This window comes from Epinephelus moara, chromosome 19 (assembly GCF_006386435.1).
Source record: "Epinephelus moara isolate mb chromosome 19, YSFRI_EMoa_1.0, whole genome shotgun sequence".
Classification (NCBI taxonomy): Eukaryota; Metazoa; Chordata; class Actinopteri; order Perciformes; family Serranidae; genus Epinephelus; species Epinephelus moara.
Window position 1 is genome coordinate 21,262,026 of NC_065524.1, and position 27,860 is coordinate 21,289,885.

Sequence of the window (27,860 nt, forward strand, 5' to 3'; positions counted from 1 at the left end):
CATCTGAGCGCGCAATTAGCTGACTGTATCTCCTTCTTCCTCTCCCTCCCCCTCTTTTCTTTCTGTCTCTCCGGGCTGTCAATCGCTGGAGGATTTGTCGGAGTTTCCGAGCGTCTCTGCATCTGTGAGTACCTGAGTTTGCTTGGTGATGTTAAAGCTGCTGCTGCTGGTGCTTTCCTCTGGCTACAGGATGACTGTAGCGCTCCGCTGGGATCTGCTGCAGACACAGAGCCGATAGAAAGTTGATGTGCGGCCGGATCTGACTGCAACTTTGTGTTTAGAGCAAATAATAACTCCAGATTGAGATGCTAGATTATACTGTTTTATCATCAGCTGCAGTTAATGCAAAGGATTAAAAGCTGCTGCACAAAGTGGATTAAAAACCTGCCGATGAGCAGATAGTAAAAGAAAGACAATAGAGTAATTAATGCAACATATAATTCATGTTTTAAAAAGGTTTCTGTCATGGTTGCACATTTCTTTAGCTATTTTTCTACAGTTTCTTGTGTTAAATTAGTTGCTTTTTGCTTTATATTCATTTAGAGTTGTGCATTTTATCTAATTACATGTATATTACATTACAGATATATAAATTACAATTATAATAATTATTATTATACATGTAGAAGTTATTCATTATGCATCATATATGTGATGCATTCAAGAAACTTTATTTACTTTCTATAAACACTCCTCTAACTGTCAAAATTGTTTTCATGACGACAGTATTTCATAAAATGTTTTAATATATATGATATGATGAGTGTGTTGCTGTAAAGCAGATGAAGCGTTATGGTGAGTTTTTGCAGTGTGTGTGTGTGTGTGTGTGTGTGTGTGTTGGAGTGGGGTGTTTTATTGTCTGATATCCACTGTGGTAAATGATGGATGAATTGGAGCTTAAAATTAAAAGCAATTGTTGATTCCTCAGAAGGACTGCTAAGTGTAATTCAGTGGGACTGGTACAGCACTTTGTGTGTGTGAGTGTGTGTGTGTGTGTGTGCATGTGAGTTCTGCAGTGAGGGTGTCCTTCACAGAGAAGAGCCTCTGGAGAAGTGTTTGAAACTGAAGATGTAGCTGGCTCTTTGTCGCAGTGTTATCAGGATCAGAGCTCGGGCTTGAACGCTCCAGAAGGCACATGCTGATGTTGCACGCCGTGGTAATGGCCTCTTAATGCCAACATAAATAACCAAATCGAAAACATTTCTCTGCTTCAAACGACAATTTTTTTTCTCCCCGTGCTATTTCATGGCTGTTTTACGACAAATGACTTTATTTGATGCTTCATATTCTTATAGCAGGGATTGTTGTTGACCCTGCAGATCCTAAAAAAACCCAATGATTGTTTTGTGGAGCCTTGCTCATGGAAAAGTCACATTGCAACTTTTACTTGGCGACTCAACTCGGGTGTCTTGGCTTTTACTGCAGTGGATGCAGGGCGAAGCGACTGCATGTCCTTGACTGGATAATGTAGTGCCCCACCATTTTATCAGGCCGGTCCCAAATGATTTCAATCTGTCTTTTTTTCTACATCCCTCTTCTATCCAGTTATTACTTAGTGTGGCTATTATAATACAGAATTACTGGGAATAATTTACTTTTTCTCCATTGTCAGACTGGTGTTCAGCTGAAATATGCTGCAGTATCATGGGAGTAAAGCCCTGTCTTATATTTTATCCTCATTTGTATGGACATTAAAGTTCAGCAGCCCACTTGTGACTGTTTTATCTAAAAAGCAGTGGTTTTGTTCTCTAGTTTTCCATTTTTTAAAGGATTCTCCAAGTGCATCTTCACATAAAATACTCCCCAAAAAGAGTGCACTCTTTGTCACCACACTTTTCTTTTTACTTTTCAACTTTCCTTTTCCTCCTCCTTTTTAATTTATAGCTCCCTGCCCCTATCTTACATGGAGTATACGAGCAAGTTGGTAAAGCGTCCCTCTGTGGTGTGAAACAGCACAGCCCATTTGTCACTACACCCTGCTCTAATGTGGAGAAACTGCCTCATCTTGAGCTCCCGGTGTTGTTAATTAACCCTTGTTGGTAACAGCCACAGTTGACATCGCTACCAGCTCTCCAGCCGGCGTTATCGCTGCGCCGCCTGCCAGCAGAGCTAGCATTAGCCCTGGCCATATTTCTGCAGGTGTCAGCGGAGGTGCTTCCTCTCCCTGCCGATGTGCTCTTGAGAGTATTACTCAAACGGCAATGCGGTTTTATCTTAAATTGAATTGTTGAGGGAGATGTTAAAGAGCCATACATCACCTGGACACTCAGAGAAGAAAGGGAGAATCTGCAGCAGAGATGGGAACGGCTCAGATGGAATGGGCGCTATGACGAGGGCTGCGTTCATAAATCCACAGGCAGAGCAAATCAAGTTGTCAGCTTGTAAACACCATTTAGTGTGACAGTGTGTGTGTGCGTGTGGAAAGTCTTGCTGTGTTGTTGGTGATGAGTGCTTTATTTTGGCCTTAATGAGGTGACCTTTACTTTCTCCCCTTAGTCATGTTTCTCTTCTCTTTTCAGTCAGAGCATCAGAAAGCCCAACTCTACCTGTCTGCACTTCACAGGTCGATTGGATCAATTCCTCTATGCTCACCTTTTATCTACTAGCCACTAAAAGGACACTTGTGCATCACACGGCCCTTTGATCCAAAAAAGCTTTCCCAATTTAGAGCTGGTCACTGTCTCTGAGGAAGCAGCGTCTCAGGTCTGTTATATCAGGTCGTATTGGTTTCCTCTGTGTTCACTCGGCCTCTGGCTAATGCCCTGCTCCACGTATGGATTTTCTGTCCTGTGATTCCTCAGCCCGTCTGCCTGTGATCGGTCGTTCAGATCTAACCCTGCAGAGCGCTGCTGATTGCGGTGGTATATCTTCATCTTTATGTCTGAGTATAGGAGAAAGCCCTGCCAACGACCCGCTGTTGTTGCCCCGCGATGGATTTGGGGAATTAGCAGCAAGGGCATGTGTTGCAGTTTGCAAGCGTATGACTTACAGTTTTTATTTCATTCTCATTTGCCTCAGCTGCCAGGGCAAACGTGTGCTGCTGTTCAGTGGAAGTGTTGTGTGAATTTGCTGGATTGGAATTGTGATGTTTTTCTACAGATGTGCAGCAGCTTTGTTCAGACATATTATTGCTGCACCTTTGCACCCCTGAAAAATGCATTTGAGCAAAAGTGGCAGAAGCAGCAGAAAAGACGAACAGCTCTGACAGTAACATTTGTCAAATTCAGCTGTTGCAAACGGTGTGTTTTTCCCTTTAGGTGAGGATGTTGTTGTGGCTGGTTTTGTTCCTGCCTGCCATCTCCTCGGCTCAGCGATCAGAGCCCATGTTCTCAGCCATAACCAAGACCGTCCTTCCTCCCGACTACGACAACAACCCCACCCAGCTCAACTACGGCGTGGCTGTTACTGATGTGGACGGGGATGGAGACCTGGAGATGTTTGTAGCTGGGTGAGAAAGGGGGGAGGCAGGTTGTGTAAAACTTTGTGAACTCTAAATCCAGAATGCACCCTTGCTCTTCTCACAGTGTTACAGGCACAAATATGTTTTTCGTTTTGCACAGTTAGATACCTAACTCTAAATCAGACACTTAAATACAAGTACACTGTCATTTTCCAAGCTAAAGGTTGAAGGCAAAGGCAAAGACTAAAAGGCGAGAGACGGTAAGGGTGCCCGGAGGCTCACTCAGCTGATGAAAATGGATGTGATTGGATAGAGTGCCATTGATGGGAACAGTTTGGCAAGCCTGCCTCTACCCAGTGGAGCAGCAATGAATTTCCCAATGCTTAACAGAATATAGATGGACTGAAATGACCCTGCTTAATAAATGTCATTTAGCCAAGGCACCATATTCAGCAGGTATCCTGGACAGGAGGACATCAACAAACCTCATAGAGGATGTCAGGATGATAGCAGAGAGAGTTTTAGTTTAGACTACAGTGACCATCAGTACTTCAGTAAAGCATGGCAAAGTGCATTACACTATTATTATAATAGATGAAGGAGGGACAAGTCATGTAAAGTCACTGTGGTCCCACTCCTGTTTGACAAGTCGCTCATAATCAGACTGTTTGGCCATGTCAACAGTCACGACAGAGAAAAGTGTTTAAAGTGCTGATAGATCAGATTTTTGTCTTTCAAAAATACCAGAATGTCCTACTACATAAGATCACATTTTGTATTAGAAAGTCAGCATGCTTTTCTTGCTGTTCTGACCCACAATCCTCTGCAAGGCGGAAGCTACGTCACATTGACTGAGTCACAGACACATGACGGCTCATTAAAAGCTGACAGAAGCTGCAATGACTATAATCAATCAATCACAATCTACACTGTATGCAATTATAACGTAAGTTTAAACTAGCGTTTTGTTGTATCTCCAAGGAAACGTGACGTGAAAACTTTTAGATCTGCTGCTCTCCAAGTTACATACATTTTCTTTTTTTTACTTCAAATTACATGCTATGGCTTGCGACATGTATATGAGCAAGAGGGTCAAACTTCAAGGTCCAATGTTATGACAAAGTAGTATGTCCCAGTTGTATGCATTGTCCACACAAGAGTATGTACCTACTTTGTAAGGGCAGCTGCAGTAGGTACTGAGAGTAAAAAGAAAAAGTATGTGATTCTGCTTGGTGTTTTTGGAATCTAAATATTTAGGCAAAATTAGATTTTGACTGAAAGCTGCTGCTTCATCTTTTCCTGGTGCAGTGACAGAAAGACTGATTTAATTGGTACCCTGAAGAAAATCTAGAATTAGTTGTTAAATTAGGTTATAATTATACCAATTATAAAAATCTACACTGGTTGTAAAACATGCAGAATGGTAATTTTAAAGGCTCTGTATACTTATTTACTCAGCCAACTTCTTTTTGTAAATGAAGTCATCTTCCACAAACATTTCTGCCAAGTTTTGTTTATTTTAATTAAGAGATTTGGTGGATTATTTGCTCACGTTGCCAGACCACTGTCAACCACGCAGTCCTGTGTAGCAGATTAACATACTCTTAATAAATACACACATATTTATTCATGAATTTTTAACTTATAGGGAAATACTTAAAGAGACAGTTCACCCCAAAATCAAAAATACATATTTTTCATCTAACCTGCATAGTGCTATTTATCAGTCTAGATCATTTTGGTGTGAGTTGCAGAGTGTTGGAGATATTGGCCATTGAGATGTCTGCCTTCTCTCCAGCGTAATGGAGTGAGATTGCACTCTGCTTGTGGTGCTCAAAGCGCCAAAAAAAAAAACTTTTGAAAAACAGCAATGTCTCTTTCCAGTAATCATGACCTGGTTACTCAAGATAATCCACAGACCTTGTTGTGAGCACTTTCATGTAGGAACTATTTTCTTCCTACCGAACTACACCCACCAACTGTATCAGCTATGAGACCCTCAGGAAGCGTGCAAGACTTTGAGGCCAACTTGACAGAGCGTCCAAACTCGAGTACAACTTCTGGGTTTGTCATATGATGCCACTGGGCCCAAAAATACTTTTTCCCATTGACTTACATTGGGACAGTGATGTCTGTAAATCAGTGAATCCATTTTTTTTGAGCGTTACAACCCCCTTAAAGTGACTTGTTTCACTATCAGAATTGATCCATTCTGTCTGATAACATTACGATGCATGATTAAATCATTTTATCCCAATTCTAATTAGCTGAGGGCTAAAATGCAAATAAAATACTGGGCCAGCCAATTCTCTATTGCGCATTGTCTGTGGGCCAAATGCTGCAGAAGATTCAGGGATTTTTCACAACCAGGAAGCTTCATATGCAACACCAACGCCTCATACATCCAAGGCATCTACTGATGAACAAGAGGCTAGTGCTTGTGACAGCATGAGATATTAACATTAATGGCATCCTCCTTGGCTAAACTTAGCTCAGTGGTGCTAGGTGAGCCAGCAGTAGATGAATGCTTCCTTCTGCGTGCTAATACGATTGGTTTGTGTAGTTCCATAGGAAGAAAATAGTTCCCACATGAAACTGCTCACAACAAGGTCTGTGGATTCTCTTGAATGACCAGGTCATGATTACTGGAAAGAGACATTGCTGTTGAGTTCTTCAGAAGTATTTTTGACAGTTTGAGCACCACAAGCCGAGCGCCATCTAGTTCCATTATATTAGAGAGAAGACAGACTCTCTATCTCTATGGCTGATATCTCCAACACTCAGCAAAGCACGCCAAAACAATCTAGACTGTAAGAGGTATAATATGCACTTTCGATTCTGGTGTGAACTGTCCCTTTAAGATTGAAACTAAGTTCTCAGGGGCTTTAAAATCCACTTTTACAGAATTCTGCATAACAGAATCTTCATTAAGGTCTTCTATAAATAAAGAGACCTAAATACTGTTTTCAGGATGTTTAGGCAACATCAGTAGTCTCTACTCATGAATTGTAGAACAAAAATGGCACTCCATGATTTAGTCTTCAAAATGCCTGCTGACAGTCTGATGTAATGAAGTTGTAACAGCTTGCCTTTGCTGCCTGTTGACAGCTACAACGGCCCAAACCTGGTGTTAAAGTACGACAAGCAGAAGAAAAGGCTTGTCAACATCGCTGTCGACAACCGTAGCTCCCCTTTCTACGCCCTGAGAGACCGTCAAGGCAACGCCATCGGAGTGACAGCGTGTGACATCGATGGAGACGGTCGGGAGGAGATTTATGTCCTCAACACCAATAACGCCTTCTCTGGTACAGTACATGCTTTTACACACACACGGATACACTTTCACAAAAATACACTGACAAATGTGTACACGCTCACACAGGGGTTGTGCCTCCTCTCTTGTACGGAGACAAAGCGGGAGAATCAGTATGCAGATATTAAGCTTATCTCATCTGAGCCCTCATCAGATAACAGATAAGCTTTGTGCTGCTATTAATCAATCTGAGAGCTACAGAGCGCACACTGCCAAAACTACAACGCCTCACCTCGCTCATTTTTATAAAAATGATAGAGGTCACTTTCAGCCCTCTTGTGTTTCCAATCACCCACGGTTCTTGTATTGCATAACACCTCTTTACTCTCCGCACAATCTTTGCCTCTGCTGAACTCTGCGTCTCTCCGCATCAAGGTCGGGCAACATATTCTGACAAGCTGTTTAAGTTCCGTAATGGACGCTTTGAAGATCTGCTGAACGATGACATTAACGAACACAGAGATGTGGCCAACCGTATGGCTGGGCGCTCAGTGGCCTGTGTGGACAGAAAGGTACTACACACACACACACACAAACACTAACACACAGAGTAGAGTGTATGCAGATCCACACCACACACACTCACACACACACACAAACTCCCCAGAGTGTCTTCTGCGTACATGCATGGGTGCCTCTGTTTGTTTACCAGTGATAACTCATGCCCTGCCTACGCCGCCCTTCTCAGCATGTGCTATGACAGTTCATTTGGGGGAATGGTGTGCCATTTTCTCTCTTCTGTCCATCGCACCAGTGTAATTACAGAAGCCAGGGCTCGTTTGTTTTATAGAACATCGTACGAGGGGAGGAGTGATGACTGCACACTACTGCTTTCTGCCTGTAGCACTTTCTCTCAGTCCTTCTCCTATTGTTTTCCTCCCGCTTTCCACCTCCTTTATTCCTTTTTCTCTCTCTCTGACTGACACGCTCTCTCTTTGTCTCTTATCTCACGCACACGCATACAGTTCTCACTTCCAATCAGGGGACGGGATAAAGAAAGTAATAGTGAGAAGAGGACAGTAAGGATTACAATAGATTTTTTTTTTTTCCTCAACCACAGTCCCATCTCAGTGAGCACTGATAGGTTGTGCAGCTGCCAAACCGATTGGAAAGATATCTGCTTTTAATGGCATAATGCTTTTAGAGGAAGCCAGAGCTCTGATGTGTGTTCTTCCATGCTAGTTCCAGCAGAATACATTTTCCTATTGCTGAGCAAGTTTTATTAGAGCAGATTCGGAACAATGGCAGACGGTTACATAGGCCAAAGCGTCTTGTTTATTCATAAATAAAGTGTTATCATTCAGAAGAAAAAGAGGGATAATTAGTCATCCAACCGCTCCATCCCTCCCAGTCTCCTTGAAAGTGACATGCTATCATTAGTCTTGTACAAACTGATGAAGGTGACATATTGAGGGGTCTCACGTTGAGGTGATGGATCGGTTCACTTTGCATTTGGCAGGCGCGATGGAGCTTTTGAAAATAAGTGGGTTTTTAAAAGCCAGAATAATTGAAAGGCGCTGTTAAAAAGCACTCCGAAAACAAAATAAATGAAAGTGCTACATTAGAGATGGTAGATTATTGAGGCTCCTCAGTGATAGCTGTAAAGACTCATGTAAAGGGCGTGCAGGCTCATATCCCTGCTGCACCGGCGTGGACTCTGCAGGCAGGCATGTCACACTTTTCACAATGCCAATTCCAGTGACAGAAATTAGCCTTGGGTGAAGACTTATTGAAAAATCGTTGACTTTTAAGTTTGTTAAGTAACTGCCAGTGGCCTTCAGGTCTTTCACTGTAGCTCATTCTCATTTCGTCAAGTGTGTCTGTGTGTGTGAGGGTAAGTGCGCCCCACTCCTCCCACCCCGGCAGACCATAATGTGACGCTTCATGACATTTACATCAACTAGGCTCATTTACATTTCTTGTCTTGTAAAAATATAGTAAAGTTAACACAAGTGGTGAAATGGCGTGTCTGCGTGTGTGTTTGCATGTGTGCATGTGTTTGTATTGATTGAAATATGTTAGGCCTGGTGGGAAAGCTCATTGAAATCCAGTGTGTAGTCTATTAGTGTGGTTCCGTCTGTGAGTTTGTGTCTGCAGGGACTCTGACTGATAATGGAGTGTGAAATTAATCTCCAAAGGGAGGCAGAGGAAGGAGCAGGGAGAGAGGCTGGGAGAGAGGGTGGAAAGGGTAGGAAACAGGGTAAAGGGAGATAAAGGGGAGAGAAAAAGGTGTGAGTAGGAAAAGGTGAAATAATATTCAAGACAGCAAAAGAGTAAAAAAAAGTTTAAGGATAACTGTGGTGCTACAGTAACCTATTTTATCCTGTTTTAGTTTAATAAAACATGCCCAGCTTTTTACTTACAGCAGCTATAATTGATTTTTTGATTGTTTTTCAACACTGTATCAAATGAGGATGCGAAAACAATGTGACAAATTTGAAAGAGGTTGCTTGTTATAAAGAATACAGAGAATTATCCAGTGAACATTGCAGCTCCACTCAGCTATACAGAGCTTTATAGCGAGTTTCAGCTCATTGTTTAGCCGTTTGGCCGGCAACTCTGTCTTGATTAACTCTCACTGCTCTCACAGTGACGTTTAGTGAAAAGGCTCTTTTTCTAACCAAATCAAAATGCTTGGTTAGTGGTCCTACACATCAAACTATGAAACTTTAGCATCAGTTTTTGTCACTCAGGGATGGCGTGGCAATTTAAGCTTGTTACATGCATTGTGTCTTTTCAAAATAAACTAATTTTCTGCTCATTAAACACATTCTGTTTCTTTTCAAAATTAACTTAGGTAGAAAATGTCATTTTTAGGTTTACCTACTTAGGTTTTGCAGAAGTAGTATGTGGTCAGGAGCATTTAGCAGATAAAGAGAGAGATTCTTTACCTTAAGAGTTGGTAGAGACCAAAAACAGAGCTAAAAGAATGAATATTGGACTTTCATTAACAGGTGGATACAAACAGGATTCCAGATAATAATGTTGATCTTTAACTGCTGGATGTGTAAATAAGCAGCTTTAAAAGCAGTTTACATAAAGCTGAAGCCCAGTCTCACTCCGAAGTCATAGAAATCCAGTGCTTGGGCAGTGACTTGTGGTGTCAGAAACCAACGAAAAAGGTGCACCTGGCTGTTATAGTTTAACAGCACTCTGCGGCAACAGAGGGAAACATGGCGGGAAAGTGGGGCAGGCCGGAGGGGTGGTGGATAGGTCTAACAAACATCGACTTTCACCCGAGAGAGTGACGTTCACGTCCCGTAAGATTCTAAAGCCAAACTGTGCTCTTTTTTATCACCTATACACATGTTTTTGTTGCCAAAACCCAAGCACGTGCATTAGTTGTTGGAGGAAAAAAAACATCAATTTGCGATGTAGTACCGACGTATATTTCCTGTGAAAACAGAAGTGTATCTTGAAAGAAGACAACGCATGTAACAGACAGAACTTGACACAGTGTCCCAGAACGTCAACATACAATGCACCCAGGGTACCTTTTATGTCGTATGTGAACGTCAATACGTGAGGAGGTCGGAGTGAGAATGTGTTGAAAGTTCACTACAACAACTTAAAAGTTACAACTTGTTTCCACTGCCCCCAAGTGGCCATAAAAATCTATTATTGCAGATTTAAATGGCCAGATTGATGTATTTAGGAACTGGAGGGACTGAAAGACAGACGACGAACACTTGCTGGATTTGGTGTTTGAAGACAATAAGAAAAGTAAAAAAAATAGAAGTAGCCCTATGTTTTAAAGGGACAATTTACCTAAGATACAAATATGAATTAAAAAAAAAATAAAAACATGTTATCACTAGTCTTAGATCTCTGACTGTAATGTACAGCAGTAAGATAATTACATTTAAAAACAATTAGTAGCAATGTGTCTTTCCAAAAACAGTGTCCTCATTACTGTGGTAAAAGGAGCTCCAAAAACACTGTGGACACTGAGGTCTGTGGTTTATTCAGAGCAACCAAGACTGTTTCTGCACAGAGAGGCTGCTATTGAATTGTTTAAATAGCCATCGACCTCCGTTATACCTGGGTGGCAGCAGAAATCTAAAACACAGATATCTAAAAAATTTGTGCAAGTGTCTATATACCACAAAGGGAAGGTGAAAAATATGTATTTTTTCTGTACATTGGGTGAAACGAGCCTTTAAGGGTTTTGCAGAATCATCAAATTATTTATCAACTCAGCTACGCATGCTGTTCCAGGTTCTAATTATGCAAAGTATATTAAATATATAAGTACAGTATATTAATTTATGTAAATCATATTTGTTTTTTTCCCCCCAGGGTACAGGCCGTTATGCCATCTACATAGCCAACTATGCCAGTGGCAACGTGGGTCCTCACGCTCTCATTGAAATGGATGAGGCAGCGAGTGATCTTTCACAGGGCGTCATTGCCCTCTCCAACGTGGCAGAGCAGGCCGGAGTCAACAAGTTAACTGGTGGGTATGAAGAAATTACTCTGTGTGTGTGTGTGTGTGTGTGTGTGTGTGTGTCTGTGTGTGTGTGTGAGAGACATAGACCATCACCCAGCACTGCTGGACCTTCAGTCTGATTTACACAGACATCCTCAGAGGAGCATGTGCTCATTGTACCCATGGAGTCTGAAATATAGGCCCTCAGTACAGAGAGGGTGTGAGATGGGAGGCGAGTGAGGAAGAGTTGGGGAGGTGCCAAGAGAGAGAAAAAAAGAAAAAGTAAAAGATGAAAGAGAACATGATGAGTGTAAGGGTGAGAGAAGAGAGAGAGAGAGAGAGAGAGAGAGAGAGAGAGAGAGAGAGAGAGAGAGAAGTGTTAGTGGGCTCTTTTGGCCCTGTCAGCTGTTTACTCCAGTCAAAGTCACAGGGAAGCGAAGGCGAAGGGCGACACACACATACATCAGACCAGCTCAACAGCCCAGAGATGGCATCTATCACGGCCTGGTGTGGTTCTCCCAGATGTCAGAAGGTGTGAATACAGGTGCATTGACGTCACTACAGCAAAATCAGCTCAGTCATTCTGATCATAGTACTGTACATGCCAGAAAGGGAAACAGAGACTGTGTTTTCTGCAGAGGTTAAATGTTGTTAAAGTTGACAGGAAGTTGCTGGAGTTATTTTACAGATTCATTTCCTGCTCCCCCTACTGATTGGTTCGTAAGGCGGACGTAAGTGACCAACAAAATCACTGGTGAGAAGCAACTTTCCACAAACCACCTAAAAAGCCAAATCCATCCATTTAAGGAAGATACAGTCCTCTGAAAATTAGGTGTTAACTGTTGTATTCCAGGTCCATGTCATTGGTTCGACAGCCCATTGGTTCGACATCCCATTAGTCCGACTGTCCGCGTTGCTGAACGGCTCGCGGAGGGCGTATGGTGCGCTGTGACCGGCTTGAGGCGGAGCAGGCTCACGGCTTATGTGTTTGTCACTTTCTTTTTCATTTTAACCCACACCGTGATCTTTTCCTGACCCTAACCAAGTGGTTTTTGTGCCTAAACCTAACCAGACCTTAACCACAGGGCATCATGATGATTTCGGAACGGACTTTGTTACAATGAGTTTAATATGGTCGGAACAATGGGATGTCGAACCAATGGGCTGTCGAATCAATGGGCAGTTACCAACATCAAAGCTACCTGAGGGCAAAATCTAGTTTGTTTAAGTGACCATACTTAAAATATGTAGTTTTAACTACTCTGTAAAGAATGATCAAACTGACAATGTGCAAGGAAATCAACAAAATATAATACCAATAGCAAAAATAAGCCACTCCACAGAGTTTATTGCAAAAAGTGGCCACTTGGTAATGTCATACTCTCAAAAAATGTGCACTGGTTCAACTTAAAAATTGAGTTAATCCTGAGTCTTTTATAATCTGACAAACTCTATTCATTTAGTACAACCAACATGATTTGCTTTGACCTTGAAAAACATATGTTGAACCAACTTAATATTTACCCAAAACTGTTTTATTTAAGATACTCCAACTTATTTATTTTAATTTCACCCCACTCAAAAATGTTTTTGATTTTGACCAGCTTCTTAAAATACGTTGTCAACTGACTAAAACATGTTAATGAAACAAACATAATTTTTTTATGCTGAAAAATTTCCTAATTTTAAGTGTCATCCACTAACCCTATGAATCATTTTTTAGAGTATATAAACCGAAAAATAAAAAAATACCCCACTATTCATGGCAAAGTGCAAGGAATGTCCGCTTTGGTTTTGTATTCAATGTCCATTAGTCAGACACCTGCCTTCAGAAACTCGAGTCCAAATGGGGGTATTGCACTAAGCAAGGCCACTCAGTCAGCCAAGTTACTTCTAAAATAGCATGCAACAATTTCTCTGAACATTCATTAATAAATAGCAATAATCAATACTCCTGACTAATTGTGGCCAAAGGGGCTTAACTACAGTAGAAAAGCAATGGCAAAATAAATATACATGGCCCAAAATTGTATATAGTGCCAGACGTTAACTACACAAAAATGGCAAAGAAGTAATTTAACTATTTAAATCACTTTGCAAATATTAATGTGGCAAGCTGCTAAAAAATGTATTTAAACCACTGGTTTCACTACACTCCAACACTGCTCTGACATCCCATCTAAGACTCGCATTGTATCTTATTTGCTGCAGTGTTTTTTTATTTCTCTGACCATTTGTTGTATTTTTATTGTGTTCACTATTTTAATGCCTCCTGATGTCTTAAATATTGAATGCGTTTTATTGTTCTTAAAGCTGCTTTGCTGCATAAGCTCACGTGGGAAAATAAAGATTTGAGCTGCCATTTAAATGCTTCTGAAACTGAATGAATGACCTTGAAATAGATTCTTTACCTCACGAGCAGCACTGAAATTCATCATTGCACCTCAGCTCCCTTCCCTGGCTTGGATCAACACTTCACTTAACCCTGTGATGGATACTTGTTTTGGTATAGAAGAGGAGAACAATAAATGCCAAAATGAATGATTTCACCGTGATTTGTTTCTTTGATAACAGCGCTGCCTCTGCGGTCCCTCACTTGTAACCACTGAAAAGTCCTTGACGCTGATGTCTGAGTAAGTTTTGGAAATGGGAGACGACTTTGTGTTTGAGCATAACAGAATCAATCTTCATCATCCGCGAATCTTTTTACATGCAGAATGTCATCTAAGCCACCAGAGGGGCAGGGTGAGCCAGCCCAGAATCACTGTGAATGATGTACGGTGGATGGCTTTGTCATCAAACTGCCGTTAATCAGAGCAGAGGGACAGGCAGTGAAGTTGTATATCTAATGGTTACATATCTCTGGAGAGACGTTAGTGGTTTATGGCCATAGGGGGCGAGTGATATTTGTCTGGACTGATGGAGCGGGCCAGTAAATCAGGAGCGAGTCCTGACTCACAGCACTGACTCTGCATACTGGAAGGGCAATCACAGACCTTTCAACTCCATAATTAGACTCCGCTGGTCTCAGATGAGACACTTTAGTGAGACACTTCACTTTATAAAATGTCATTGGAAAATCCTGGGGTGATACTGAGAGCGTATTGAACAGTCGCAAAGATCTTTTCATAAGGAAATTACTGTTAGCTTTTGGTTAACGCAGAAGATTCTCAGCGTGTGTCGCGTCTTTGTATTTGTTTGCACTTATGCCTAGGTGTGTTTATCTGAGTGTCGGTGTGTGTGTGTGGCCCATCAGAGTCGGTGTCTGTGTCAGCAGAAAGACCTGCCCCAGAGGAAATGGCCTGGAAAGACAGTAATGATCTCTTGCCGCTCACTTTTGTTATGGTGCTGATCTCTCTGCCTCTGTTCTCTCTGTTGTTTCACCTGTCATGCTTCATTTTTTCTTCTAAAACAGTCTGTTCACCCTCTTTTAAGTGACAAATTTTCTCTTACCTTTAAACCTCATCTCTTTGTCTCCGTTTGTGCAGGGGGGCGAGGTGTCGTGGCGGGTCCGATTGTCAGTCAAAGCCTGTCCGATGTGTTTTGCGACAATGAGTACGGACCCAACTTCCTGTTCAGGAACAATGGAGATGGAACTTTTACTGATGTGGCGCAGCAGGCTGGTGAGAGGAACATGTACACTTTAACAAATCATAGCCTAAGATCAGTTAATTCTAGACACCCTGCAAAAACAATACACAAGGTAGGTATAAGCGTATTTACCTTGCACCTGTAGGTGTGGAGGACCCCATGCAGCATGGCAGAGGGGTGGCTCTGGCAGACTTCAACCGTGACGGCAAGACAGACATCGTTTACGGGAACTGGAATGGACCCCATCGCCTGTACATTCAGCTGAATAATCGCAAACAAAAATTTAAGGTGGGCCCAGATGTGTTTCCTGGTATTTGACAACTTATACAAACACCAACAGGTACACAAAAACGTCTTGAGTCGATATTATCTTTAAGGTCTCTCTATGCTTCATACGAACACAGTGGTTTGATGCATCACTAGTGCATTTACCTGCTCAAAATGTTCACACTCAAAGGTAAGGTGAAAAGGCTGCTGTCAGAGAGAGGAAAGGCTATATGAATAAGGATGTGGCACATACAAAAAAGTGTTGGAAATAGTTGTATGAAGATTAAAAACAAGGGAGATTTAATGCCTTAACACAGCAGTAGCGTGGCGAATAAAAATGGAAAATTCTCACCTGCTAATATTTTGCATCAAGTTGATTCATACCACACTTCTTTAACAAAAAGGTCTTAATAGATTAGCCCCAGCCCATTCTTTAGAAAAAAAATGATGGATTCAACATCATCCAGTGATGATAACCTTGTCCTCGTCCTCCTCCTCAGTCCACAAATTATTTTAGGTACATCCCATTTTACAAGGTGGAGAAAGAGATGGAAAATTCCACTGCCTCAAACAGGAGCTGAAGCTCTATCACAGCCAGTTACGGACATATTTTAGGATGCCATGATAATATACAGGGTGCTTAGAAACAAAAATGATCAACAGGTCCGCGCTGGTGTGGTGTGACGTCTGCTCCACACAACAGGATTGGTTATTCATGGTGCCAAATTTACCTTGTTCCCCCAAAAGTTACATTGCTTTTTTGCTGCGTGATATTCGCCTCCTGTGTGAAAGTACTCATGACAAAAAAAACAACCTAAAGTAAGTGTTGCACACTTGAATAAATATTATATATAATATCTTTACTTGTCTTAATCTGCAAAACACACAGACATGGCAGAACATTGTTACACGCTTCTGTCTAGTCTTGCTTTAAACACTACAGTGTTATGCATGTGCCCTGCCTTTGTTTAATTACTGAAGTGAAAGTAGCTACTCATGACAAGACAACAAACAAACAACTAAGCTGGGTACAAACCGGGATGGCATGAGGAACAGAAGAGACACAAGTAGAAAGCGCAGCACACTGAGAAGTAATGCTGGAAACAAGGAAAGAAAACAGACGACCAGGAAAACAGACACAAGTGAAGGAGTGTGTAAACAAGGGACAGGTGAACGCAAGGTTGATGAGGAGCAGGTGAAACAAATCAGGGCGGGGCAGACAATCACTAAGGTGGGAAGACACACAAAGACAGGTAGTAAAACCAGACATGACACAAGGAGGGACCCTAAAAAATAAAATAGGAAATGGACAACAAACAAAAACCCAGGATCATGACACCAATGAAAACTGTTCACAGGTACTGTAGGTCTGCGAATAACCCAGAGGGACCAGCACTCATTCAGTGTGTCTAGTGATTCCTCTCTCAGGATGGTGAGAATGATGCACAAGAGTTTCAGAGTGATGCGCTCTCTTCTTCCTCTTCTTCTCTCCGGAATCAATGTCTAATGAACAAGCGGCACAAAGACAGCAAGTCTCACCTATTAACTCTGTGAATCACAAGAGTTATCAATGCTAATGGATGGCTAGTGAATTAGCACAAGTCAGTGCTGGCCCACTTTAAGGATTGAGTGGGATTCAAAGACGGATGGGTGGTGATTCACTCAATCTACGACGACGCACAACTCCTGTGAGACAGCCAGCAGTGTGCATGTCTTTGTGTGGTATGGTTAATAGCGGCAGAGACAGAAACGGGCTCCGCTGCGTGTAAATCTGCGGAGGTTTCGTGCTCGGTGATCTATCTGTCAGCACCTGCGTCTGCATCTTTTACCAAAGAGATAAACGTCACAGCAGACATCTTTATAGGGGTCAGATAAGGGGTTAATGTGTGATGCTTAGCCCAGAGACAATTCCATCAGCGTGACACACACACACACACACACACACACACACAGAATGCACTACAATGCACACACAAACACACAGAAGACAAATTGAATTAGCTTGCTGATGTTTTTTTTTTAAAACCCAGATTGTTAAATCACGAGCCCACAACACATTTAAGACCCCTTTCCCCCACACAAGCTGACACTCCTACTAGCCGTGTTGACCTTTGGCTTGTATAATGAAGCTGTTGTATCACTCCAGTAAACCGCTAATTAAATTGGGCTGAAACAGCAGCTTGCCTGAGTAGTGGAAAGTGCCGATTAGGCCTGTTTGTGCTTTAATTAAAATCTACTGCCGAGGTTTTCCTTGCAGTAGCTTCAACACACGCGCAAAAACACACCCGCACGTATACAATATGTATTTAAAGAGATGGAAAATAAGTTTTAATGTCTCAGTAATTGTGTACCAAGAGCAGGTACACAGCAGGAATAATCTGTTATTTACATTATTATTCCAAACAAATGGTATAATAAAGGACTATTATATCATTAATAGTATTCATCTATGATATAAAAAACATTGTTGGAAGAAATCTACAAAACTTATGAATATTTTTATTTTATTTCTCAAACTTTCTCCTCTTTGATCCGATAAATCTCACAACTCTGCTCTATAATAGTTTTGGTGAGCGTCCCTTTCTCTTTCTCTTTCCTTATGGCACATCTATTCATCCACCTTGCGATATAGTAAATGCAGAACTGTCCCTCCCTCCCTTGTGGCCCTCAGTTGGCCATCCCCTCTCCTTCACCTGAGAAGCAGAAGGTCACTGTGAGCCCTCCCCACCCCCAGCTTTATGAGCCTTATAATTAAAACAGGGAGTAAATACTGGAGGGAGTGAAGGGCTGCTCTATAACTCTTCCCCGACTTATCACCGTGTCACTGAAGCGAGGAGATATCCGTTACTTTCTCGTGCAAAAACTCCACTGCTGAGGAGACTTTTTTCGGGCAGGAGAGCTGCAGTCCACTTTTTTGATGCCAGACAGTGTAAAAAAGGACCTTTGTTCTTTCCTTTAGGCTTTAGATGACACTACTTTTAGCCAGGGTGACTTACAGTGAGTGAGGGAGCAGATGACAGATCAGCGTTTTAATTCAAGGACTGATTATTGATGGACGTGTTGTGGAGACTGAACTTGTGACCTTCAGGTTATGAAACCGTCTCCCTAACCACTGACTCAGTTCACATCACCTGTTCACATGTGAAACTGAAAACATCGGATGCAAGCCGTGATAACAACAGGTTCTGCTGAAAATCCTTGGATACAGATGGTCTCCGGTGTTCTGCACAGTCAAACATCTTTCTCTGTAGATTTGTAGTAAACTTGAGCAAGACACTGAACCCCTGACTCTTCTGTGGATGTGACAGATCAGAACAAAATACCCTTTGTTCATGGCCAAATCTTTCCAATATGTTGTCATCAGCATATAGAGTAACAAAAATGACTTACTGTACGTTCACAGAGCGTTGGATTATTACTAAAAAACCCTAAACCTTGCCCGTACCAAGCGTCAATATCCGGGGCTAAAAAAAATTAAGCTAATGCAGAAGTGCCAAAAACTGAAGTTCCTCAAATGGCCACTTGAGTTGGCTCCAAAAGTGAGACATCCTTGTTTTCAATCGACATCAATGTTAAAAAAAAAACCCCAAACATGTTCATTCCCAGCTCGTCAAATACCGACACTTTGTCATGCCCCTTAGCATCCCATAGTGACACACAAGACAACCTTTAATGTATCTCTGTGACATACAGCTGAAACATGTTGTAACACATGATCAATTTTGTGAAACGGTTGTGGTTAGGTTTAAGCAACAAAACTACTTAGTTAGGTTTAGAAAGGAGATCATGCGTTGGATTAAAATAATGCCCCATTTCCACCAAGCAGTACAGCATGGCACAGGTCAATTCGGTATGCTTTTTTCCCCGCATTTCCACTGTGAAAAGTTGTGTGTGGTACCAATGGAACCGTTCTGTACCGTCCCCATTTTTGGTCCCCTCTCTGTTGGGGTACCTAGCACACAGATCTGGTACTTAAAGGTGGAGCAGTGAACACTGCAGTCCGTTGATTGGCCAATAGCGGACGGTCACTCTGCTCAGAGCTGAGTTGTGGCTGGTTTTGTAACCACTGTTCATACTGTGGAGAATTTTATATATATTAGTAAATTGTAACTATAAAATGGAAGGATGTTTTGCTGCCTCTAACAGCAGTTGTAGACTGAGAAAAAAACAACTTTATTCACTTGGTTGAGTGCCGGCGACTTTTAAGGTGGAACATTTACTTGTTGTGTTACTCAATGTATGTATGAGTTGACGCCGTGCATCCATCAGCACACCTTAAATTTCACCCTGACAACTTTGACCATTACTTTAAATTTTATATGACGTACACTTTTAATATTGAGTGCATCTCCAAGCATTTTAGAATATATATTCATTTGAACTGGATTATATGAACTACATATATCCCAATCCTCACTCTGAGAAAAAAAACAACAACGTTGCATAGCATCGTTCCTGTGGGCTATAGTAACACTAAACCCCCGAGCTAGCCTGTTCTGGTTTGTTCTGAAAATGACGGCGTGCAGCCTGTTCTGTGGATGATAAACGAGGTGCAGACTGATAAAGAAGGAAATACAGTAAGTGCTGGATGAAGCAGTGAGTGACAGCAACCTCACCCACATTTAAGAGTACTGTTTGCAGTGGAAACATTAAACGGACCTAGGGTCTAGGTACCATGTCTGAAAGGTTACTTTTGGTCACCGAAAGTGTTTGGTGGAAATGGGGCTTAAATATGCTTGTTACATAACAATGATGTAACGCTGTGTAATTACATCACATGAGTATCGGCAGTGTGCAACAACTGTACGTAAATTAAATTACACATCACAACTTCGACAGGAACTGCGGTTCCTCCCAACCTACGTAGACTTTCTCGCTCTTAATACTATGTCATTTGCTTTCAGCTTCAAGTGTGGGATGGGATGAGTTTACGTTGGAGTTAGATAAAAGCCTGGTGCGTCTCATAAACATGTTAAGGGCTGCCTTGGGCATCGACATCACACATACCAAGGGGTGTGACAAAGCGTCAGTATTTGCCGACCTGAAGAAAAGAACAGGCTGGTTAAAATGCCCAACTTAACAGCAGTAATAAACATGCTTAAGCATATTTAAGGTGTGGCTACTCTGAGTGACAGGCTGTCTGTGAGGCGTCATCACAGTCTGTGAGTCAGATCCACCCTCTCATCTAAATAAGGTCGCCTCTGATCACTTCTGGCTCCAAAAATCAAAGACAGCAACGACCAAAATGCCAAAGTCGATATTTCAAAATGGAGTCCACTGACCAATGGGTGATGTCATGGTGGCTATGTCCATTATTTTTATACAGTCTAAGGCTCTAAATAAAAAATGACAATAATAAAAAACAAAATAGAATTATATGAAAGAAACCAACTAAATTAGGTGTGACGTAAATGTCCTTATAGACATATATGTCATGAGTGTGGCAGTAAAGAACACTTCCTGCATGTGTTTGGCATCTGTACATGTACACATGTGTGTATATGTGTGTGTTTCACTGATGTACCATGTGTTCACTTTTTTTTTCTCAGGACATAGCATCCCAGAAGTTTTCCATGCCATCCCCGGTTCGCACTGTCATGGTTGCTGACTTTGACAATGACAACGAGCTGGAAGTCTTCTTCAATAACATCGCCTACAGGGGCCCCTCCGCCAACAGGCTCTTTAGGTACTCACACAGAAAAAACACAACACACATACACACACACACACACACACACACACACACACACACACACAGACACACATATAAGTATGATAGTAAGTTTAATAGCACTTCGATCATGAGCTTAATGGACTACTCTTGTGTCTTGATTTAATATTCTAAAACTGGGCTTGGAAGCTGAGAAGAATTTAAAATTCCCAGCCAAGGATACTTATCTAGTCTGGCATCCCGCCTCCTCCTCCACACATGAATGAATCTTTCATTAAGACAGTTTTAGGTCTCTTTTTGGCTCACGGTTTGGCTTCCTCTCTAGATAATATTAATGAACTCAGCTCTCAAATGCAATATATGATACATATCAATTGTTGGGACTTAATAGTAGAATAGACCCATCCTGTCTGAATTAAAATCTGATCTGGCATATTTTTCTGAACAGGATGCAGGCGTCATGATGAATGTTGCCATGAGCTGGTGGGTCAATTCATACTGAATATCAATAATCAGTGTAAGCCCCAGAGGTTTCCTGGATCACAATATTCCTGCAGGCCAGGTCACTGGAGGAGAATTTGTCTTTCTGGACACGAGGATGTCCGACAGGGGTCACTGCTCCGCAGCCCCTGGCTCTGCCGTTGTCTAGTGTGAAGATGAATCAGCTAATTTAACTCTGCTCTCTGGCACTGGGAAAAAAAAGCTTAAACTATTGTGCTCAAGATAATTAATTCAATACAGCTAATCAATATTTAGCTGAGCTGAGGGGTTTAGCAGCCAGGATCAGCACATTAGTGCGCTGTGAAATGAAATTATAACTTGAGGAAACTTGGATATCGAAATGCTTTGTCACTAAAGGTAAAGGCACTTAAGGTAATGTGCGTGATGTCTTTCTGAAGACAGTTAACTCAAGGGTACCTTTAAAAAAATGATAACTTTTGACCAAAGCGCTTTATAGAAACTGAAATATTGCCCTGAAATCCACATCTATGTATTCCCCCATCTATGTGCAGGTTATGTGAACTATCTATATTGTGCATAGAATTGAGAATAAAATAAAATACGACCTCATTGTTAATAATTTGTATAAAATATAAACGCCATGTCAAATAATAGTGGGTAAAAGTAGCAATACCACCCGGCAAAAATACTCCATACAAGTCTCCATTCAAAATAAAAAATTAAATATTACTTAAGCATTATCACTGATGCATAAAAAGCAAAGGGAGCTAAATTTAACTACTTTAAGTACTGTTGGGTAGTTTACTTTATAACAATCATTTCTTGAAAACTTATAACATATTTTGTATGTACAATCTTAATCTGTAGACTAACTTGTGACTGTAGTTGCCAAATATATGTAGTGGCATCAAAGTACAATAGAGAATAAAGTAGCATAAAATCAAAATACTCAAGTAAAGTCCAAGTACCTCAAAGCTGTACTTAAGTACAAAGCTTGAGTAAATGAACTTACCTTCCAACACTGCTTATACAGTATACAGTGCCACTGGTATTAATATTTTACAGTGTTTTGATGAGTAATTGCTGTGATGTTGATTTGATAGGGTGAGCAGGAGAGAGCATGGAGACCCTCAGATAGAAGAGCTGAATGTTGGCGAGGCATCAGAGCCTGAAGGGCGAGGAACCGGTGAGTGTGACGGGACAGACAGCTCTAAGCACTGCAGGAACAAGCCTCATGTCTGCTGTTCCAACATCTTACCATTAGATGGCAGCAGAGCTCCACTGGTGTTTCCTCATGTGCTTTATTAAAAGAAAATAAGACCTGTTCCACATAATTAGTTCCATGACTGTGGGGACATTATGTTTCCCTGCATGAGGGTAATAAATGTTATGTAGGCTGTTTCCTGAACTGTTTAGTTGCATCATTGCTGTGATGGATCTCCAGGAGCTGTTGTCACGGACTTTGACAGTGATGGTCGCCTGGAACTGTTGATCTCTCATGGTGAGAGTGCAGCACAGCCGCTCTCTGTCTACAAAGTCAACCAGGTGAGTGTGAATGAGACATCTTAGAAGCTTAAAAACCAGTTTGACACTCATTATAGTGTAATCTTAACCTAGACCTTCCCTCTTCTTTCTCTGTCTGTGTCTTAGGGGGCCACGAACGCCTGGCTGCGAGTGATTCCCCGAACCAAGTTTGGTGCTTTCGCCAGAGGAGCTAAAGTGGTGTTGTACACTAAAAAGAGCGGCCCACACACTCGGATCATTGACGGTGGCTCAGGGTACCTGTGTGAAATGGAGCCTGTCGCCCACTTTGGCCTTGGTAAGTTTTTACTTCAACAAGGACACAAAACTGTTGAAGGGATTGAACCTGTAACCTCATAGTGTCATCTTTAGATTGCATGTTTTGTTTAACCCATAGCCTTGAAGTAAATTATGTTTTTTTTTTACAATAATATAAATCTGGGAATAGCAGCAATTCATCAACCTTGAGTCATTAGCCCTTTATATACAGAGATCACGCAATAGGGCCGCTAGGAAGTCTCTTCTTTACACCACCTTTACTTTTTCACACAGAACCAAACGATGGTGGCATCAGCTGCCTCAGGGTATGATTTTAGATATCACGCCAGCGTCCCAGAAGCAAAAGAGGTGTGATGGGCGCGACTCGTGACACAACAGCGTCGGTCTTAGTGTGAAATATAATGTATCATCGATCGGGCAGCATGTTTTAAACTAACAATGACATAATATGCCAATAACAACCATTTACTGTCTATTATATGGCAGCTGATCTCGTCCTCTGCTTGGAGGGTAAGGACCTCCTCAAACTCATTGATTGTTGAATTCACGGACATTTTTTGCTGTTGTTCTTCTTCTTTGATTTAGCGACAAACTTGCTGCTAGCTGCTTTTTAAATCTCCCGACAGTGGGTTGCACACATAACACGTGATCCAACATCACACTTGTCCCATCCATGGTCCTGTCCTGCCAGTGGTCCCTTTTACACAAAGGTCGATTTGGCGCTGTTTCTACTTCCGCTGCCAACAGAGACAACTCTATACCCCCATTCCGTGATCGTACCTTATATAAAGCTGGCGAGGTGGAGTAACAGTGTCACATTCCTGTCTTGAACAGGCTGTGTAAGGGGGTCTACTGAAACCAGCATATGATTGGCATTTTGACTTGATAACAGACTTCTTGACTGATGATTGATGAATTGATTAACCCTTTCAGCACTGGGTGAGAGATAGACAAGAGAAATTGACAGAAAGAAAGCTCCATGTGGAAAGCATTGTTTTAATACCTTCAGCCTGACTGGACACCCATGGGAGACTGGAGGACAGGTGCAGCAGCTGGACTCGAGCCTGGTTTCTGAGGAACCAGCTCCTTGTCTCCCTCTGCCCTCGTGGCAGTGTCAGCTGGTGGTCGTCTAGGCCTGGGAGCTCTTCCGCTGCTTCATGGCTCTGCTCTGTATCAGGACTGTCGAAACACAGATCAACTCTGGAGGCCCTAAATTTTAATTCAACTACTCATAACACACCCAAAGAGCAAACTCTTTACACCACAGTGGCTTCAGGACAGACCTCTTGCAAAAAGCATCATGTGAGATACATGCCTCAGCACTAAATGAGGGGGTGTCTTACACAGAACAGGTGAAATATTCTTTGGCTCTCAGGCAGCACACCTGCTGAGCAGCTCACCATCTGGCAAGGTAACTCAAGATCTGTTTACATTAGAAATGCCACTTTAATTAAGAGCTGCAGAGGCCCTCTAGAGAGGGGCTTTCTCTTTGCCTGATTAAAACAGTTAATGGAGAGAGGAGAAGAGAGGAGCGTGCCGCCCTGTCAGTGAAAGAGAAAAGAAGGAGAAAGCTTCATGACCCCTCGAGAGTCACTAAAAGGACACATGAATGTCCCTCTGTGTGTGTTGTGTCTGTCCTGTGTGTCTGACCAGGTAAGGACGTCGCCACTAATGTTGAGGTGTACTGGCCAGACGGTCGTTCATCAGCTCGACCCCTGGAGCCTTCAGACGTCAACACAGTGCTGGAGATCCACTATCCAAGAGATGAGGAGGAAGTCACTCCCACTGTGGAAATAGAGGTACAGCAGTGAGTCATAGGAATCCTAAAGTCTCATCATCTCAGAGTTTGTTGGGCTCTGTAGAATTAGCTTAGCTACTATGTGCTGAGTTGGGAAATGTCTCCTGCTCGCAGTGGTAAGTCTGTCTGACTTACCACTGTGAGCAGGTAATTTAAGCTTTGCACTGAGATGAAGGAGCTCAAAGGAACACAGAGTTAGTGACAGCTTGCTTTGCTGCCTGGTTTGTGCCAATTAAATTGAAAATGTCTTTTAAACAGGAGCACCCAGTGAGGCACAATATCAACTGACATGATACGTGTGTTACCTGCTTTAATACATAATCTTGTGTTGAAGAAAATCCCTGAGTCACCGTCTAGTTTTCAGACCTTGATTATTTTAATTTAGTCAAATTACAACACAACAAACCTGAGATCAAGAAGAGCTCTAGCAGCTGCTCTGAATTGCGCTAATATGACCCATGTTAACACCATTAGCTCTGTCAGCACTGTTGCCTTTGCTTTTGTTAGCAATGTTAATGCTGTTAGCTGCCGGCTCAGCTACCTCCATGTTTAAAGCTGTGTGCAGACAACCTCTGAATCCTAAACACGATCTAAGTATCATATTGAGCTCCTTTGAAGGATTTATTATTCATGTGTCTAATCAGACTGACTGTGTCTTACAGTGCGGCCATGGGTTTGCTCTGAATGAGAATGGCCGCTGCACAGGTAAGTTGCACAGACGTATCTGTTGACCATTCTATGCTTGTATCCTTTTTTAAAATCAAGACAAAAAGTGTGCTTCCTTCCCTCCTCGCCTCCCCCTCCCTTAGATAAAGATGAGTGTACCCAGTTTCCCACTGTGTGCCCCTCTGACCGCCCCGTCTGCACCAACACCTATGGCAGCTATAAGTGCCGCGCCAAGAGGAGATGCAACCAGGGCTTTGAGCCCAACGATGATGGGTCAGCCTGTGTGGGTGAGTGGTCCTGGCAGAGTCAGGGTAGACTTAGCTGGATTACCAAGCTCAGGAGAACAAAGGAAGCACTGCCAGAGAACGAGATGCCTTAAGCTGCCTTAATTACTCTGGTTTTGAGTCAAGGCTTAGAGGTGCTAACATTCCTGTGACCGTGTCCCCTCTCTGCACCCCGCTGTCTTGCATGACTAACTCCTCCATGTGAATGAGCTCTCTTTCAGCTATAAAGAGGCAGATGTTGGCTTACTTTTCCCTGCCCTCTGTTTCGCCTCTCTCTCTGCAGCCCAGGTGGCTTACTTTGGGGGGACGCGGTCTTCTGGGGAACGCAAGCGTTCCGGCCTTTCTTTCTGGATGCTCCCCGTCTCTGTGCTTCCACTCATCTCTACCCATCTCCAGACTGGACAACTGTAGCCATCACTGTCCTCTCCCCTTCCTAACTCTCTCCACTGCTAAATGGGGATGTACAGAAACTCTTGGAGCAAACTTTTCGCTGAAAGCATCTACTCCTTCTTCTCCTATGTGGATCTCTGCTATCTTTTTCCATCAGTTATTTACAGCCTTGCCCTCTCCTCACCGCTGCTATGTGTCACCTCTTGGCTCCCGGCCCCCTCTGGACTATAAAGACACACACAGGGAGCATGCTCGCTGGGAGCTACGGGGTTCAGAACTAAGTGTGTCACACCCACAGAGCCCTCACGTCATCACCTGGCACTTATCTTAGTGGGACCTGAACTGAGGCCAAGTCAATAAGTGGAGCTGCAGCGTATAAACCACTGCACATACAGTACAGCAGACAGATCTACTGGCTCCACAGACCACATTCATTAGAGACACGCTGAGAACCCATCTGTATCTCCACAATGCCATGATGTTAATCCTTACAATGTCACCGTCATTCTTATTATGGGCTTACTGGGATGCTGAGGAACACCAGGTCTCCAGCTTTAGGGCCTCTGTTTGTGTGTGAGTGTGTGTGTGTGTGTGTGTGTGTGTGTGTGAGAGAGAGTGTACTGTGTCCAAAGAGGCAGTCGGGTAGCAGAACATATGCCAGACCATCTGTCTCCGATGGCAGGTTACATTTTGTTACCTATGAATAATACAGCAGTACAGTGAAGGATATAAACACACATGTATGTGTGAGTGAGCACAAGCATAGGCAGGAGGAAATTAAAAAAAATCTAAGTACAGTACTAGCTGGAGGGTGTACTTAAAACATACTTTACTAAGCAATTTTTAAAATCATTTGCCACATAACGCAGAACTGTAAATTTTAAAGCAGCGTCAGCTTACACTATTAAATGCTAACATTAACAAATTTAGTATTTATTGCTTATTTTCCAATTAAATTCAAATAAAAGGCAGGTAATAAGAACATAAAGACACAAGGAAGAGGATGTGGATTTTTATGGACCATGATTTTTCTTGAAATGAATTAACGTTCTAGAAAAACACCTCAGCAGTTCATTTAATGTAGCACTGGTGATGTTTTTACATGTTTAAGCACAGACGCTGGAAAGATGACTTGAATCTATAAGAAGTTATTTAACAATTTTTGGCTCTATTCCCCACCCTTTGACAGACACAGTTTTCACCCTAGGAGGGTGAAATTTGGCACATAGGTCAAGTGTGTGTGTGTTTGAACATGTGTGTTTGTTTTCATGAAAAAAAAATGGCTTAAAGGGGATGTGGCAAATAGGGTTTGCATGGGTCGTTGCGGCTATTATGAATATTTGCTTGTAAAATAATTTGCCCCATAAAATGACTTTAAAGGATAAGGCTGGTGATTTTCCATACTTTTGTTATTGTCAAAAACTCACATGAAAAAGGCAAAAATGGTGATGCTTTGGTGCATCTCTTTAATTTTTTTTATGATTACATGAATCAGCTGGGTGCTGTAGGTTTGTTTTTTGTTTTTGTTTTTTAGAAAAAATGACTCAAACAGGAGTTAACTGTGTGGATTTTTTTTATTGTGATTTTGTTGGAATTTATTTTGATCTGCAGATTTGGTGTGCTATTTGCAGCAGTAGGATGGTTTACATCAAAATAAATTACAGTACCAATATTCACTGTAATGAAGGAACATGTCAGTGCAACAGCATGGCTCACTGATATGTTTTTAATGATGGTAAGAATGGAGGTCTGAGGCACAGAGAAATAAACTCTTGTTAGGAGAGTCAAT

At 42.1% G+C, this 27,860-nt stretch overlaps 1 protein-coding gene across 1 annotated transcript; it reads left to right on the forward strand.

Moving 5' to 3' along the window:
- The first annotated feature begins 8 nt into the window (after positions 1–8).
- crtac1b (cartilage acidic protein 1b) lies at positions 9–27,835 on the forward strand. The gene is made up of 15 exons (XM_050071379.1): positions 9–124; positions 3,258–3,448; positions 6,509–6,705; positions 7,089–7,225; positions 11,013–11,169; positions 14,631–14,765; positions 14,879–15,021; positions 20,550–20,686; positions 22,237–22,319; positions 22,578–22,678; positions 22,784–22,952; positions 24,587–24,732; positions 25,394–25,436; positions 25,541–25,684; positions 25,965–27,835. Exons 2-15 carry the CDS (start codon positions 3,264–3,266, stop codon positions 26,090–26,092), a joined length of 1,905 nt encoding a protein of 634 aa, XP_049927336.1. The 5' UTR covers positions 9–124; positions 3,258–3,263; the 3' UTR covers positions 26,093–27,835.
- The last annotated feature ends 25 nt before the right edge of the window (positions 27,836–27,860 follow it).

Excerpts from the sequence above, each read along its gene's own strand:
- crtac1b (XM_050071379.1), top strand. The coding sequence starts at position 3,264 with ATGTTGTTGTGGCTGGTTTTGTTCCTGCCTGCCATCTCCTCGGCTCAG. Across the intron at positions 7,226-11,012 it reads TGGCCTGTGTGGACAGAAAG|GGTACAGGCCGTTATGCCAT; the intron begins GTACTACACACA and ends TTTTCCCCCCAG. Across the intron at positions 25,437-25,540 it reads TGAGAATGGCCGCTGCACAG|ATAAAGATGAGTGTACCCAG; the intron begins GTAAGTTGCACA and ends CCCCTCCCTTAG.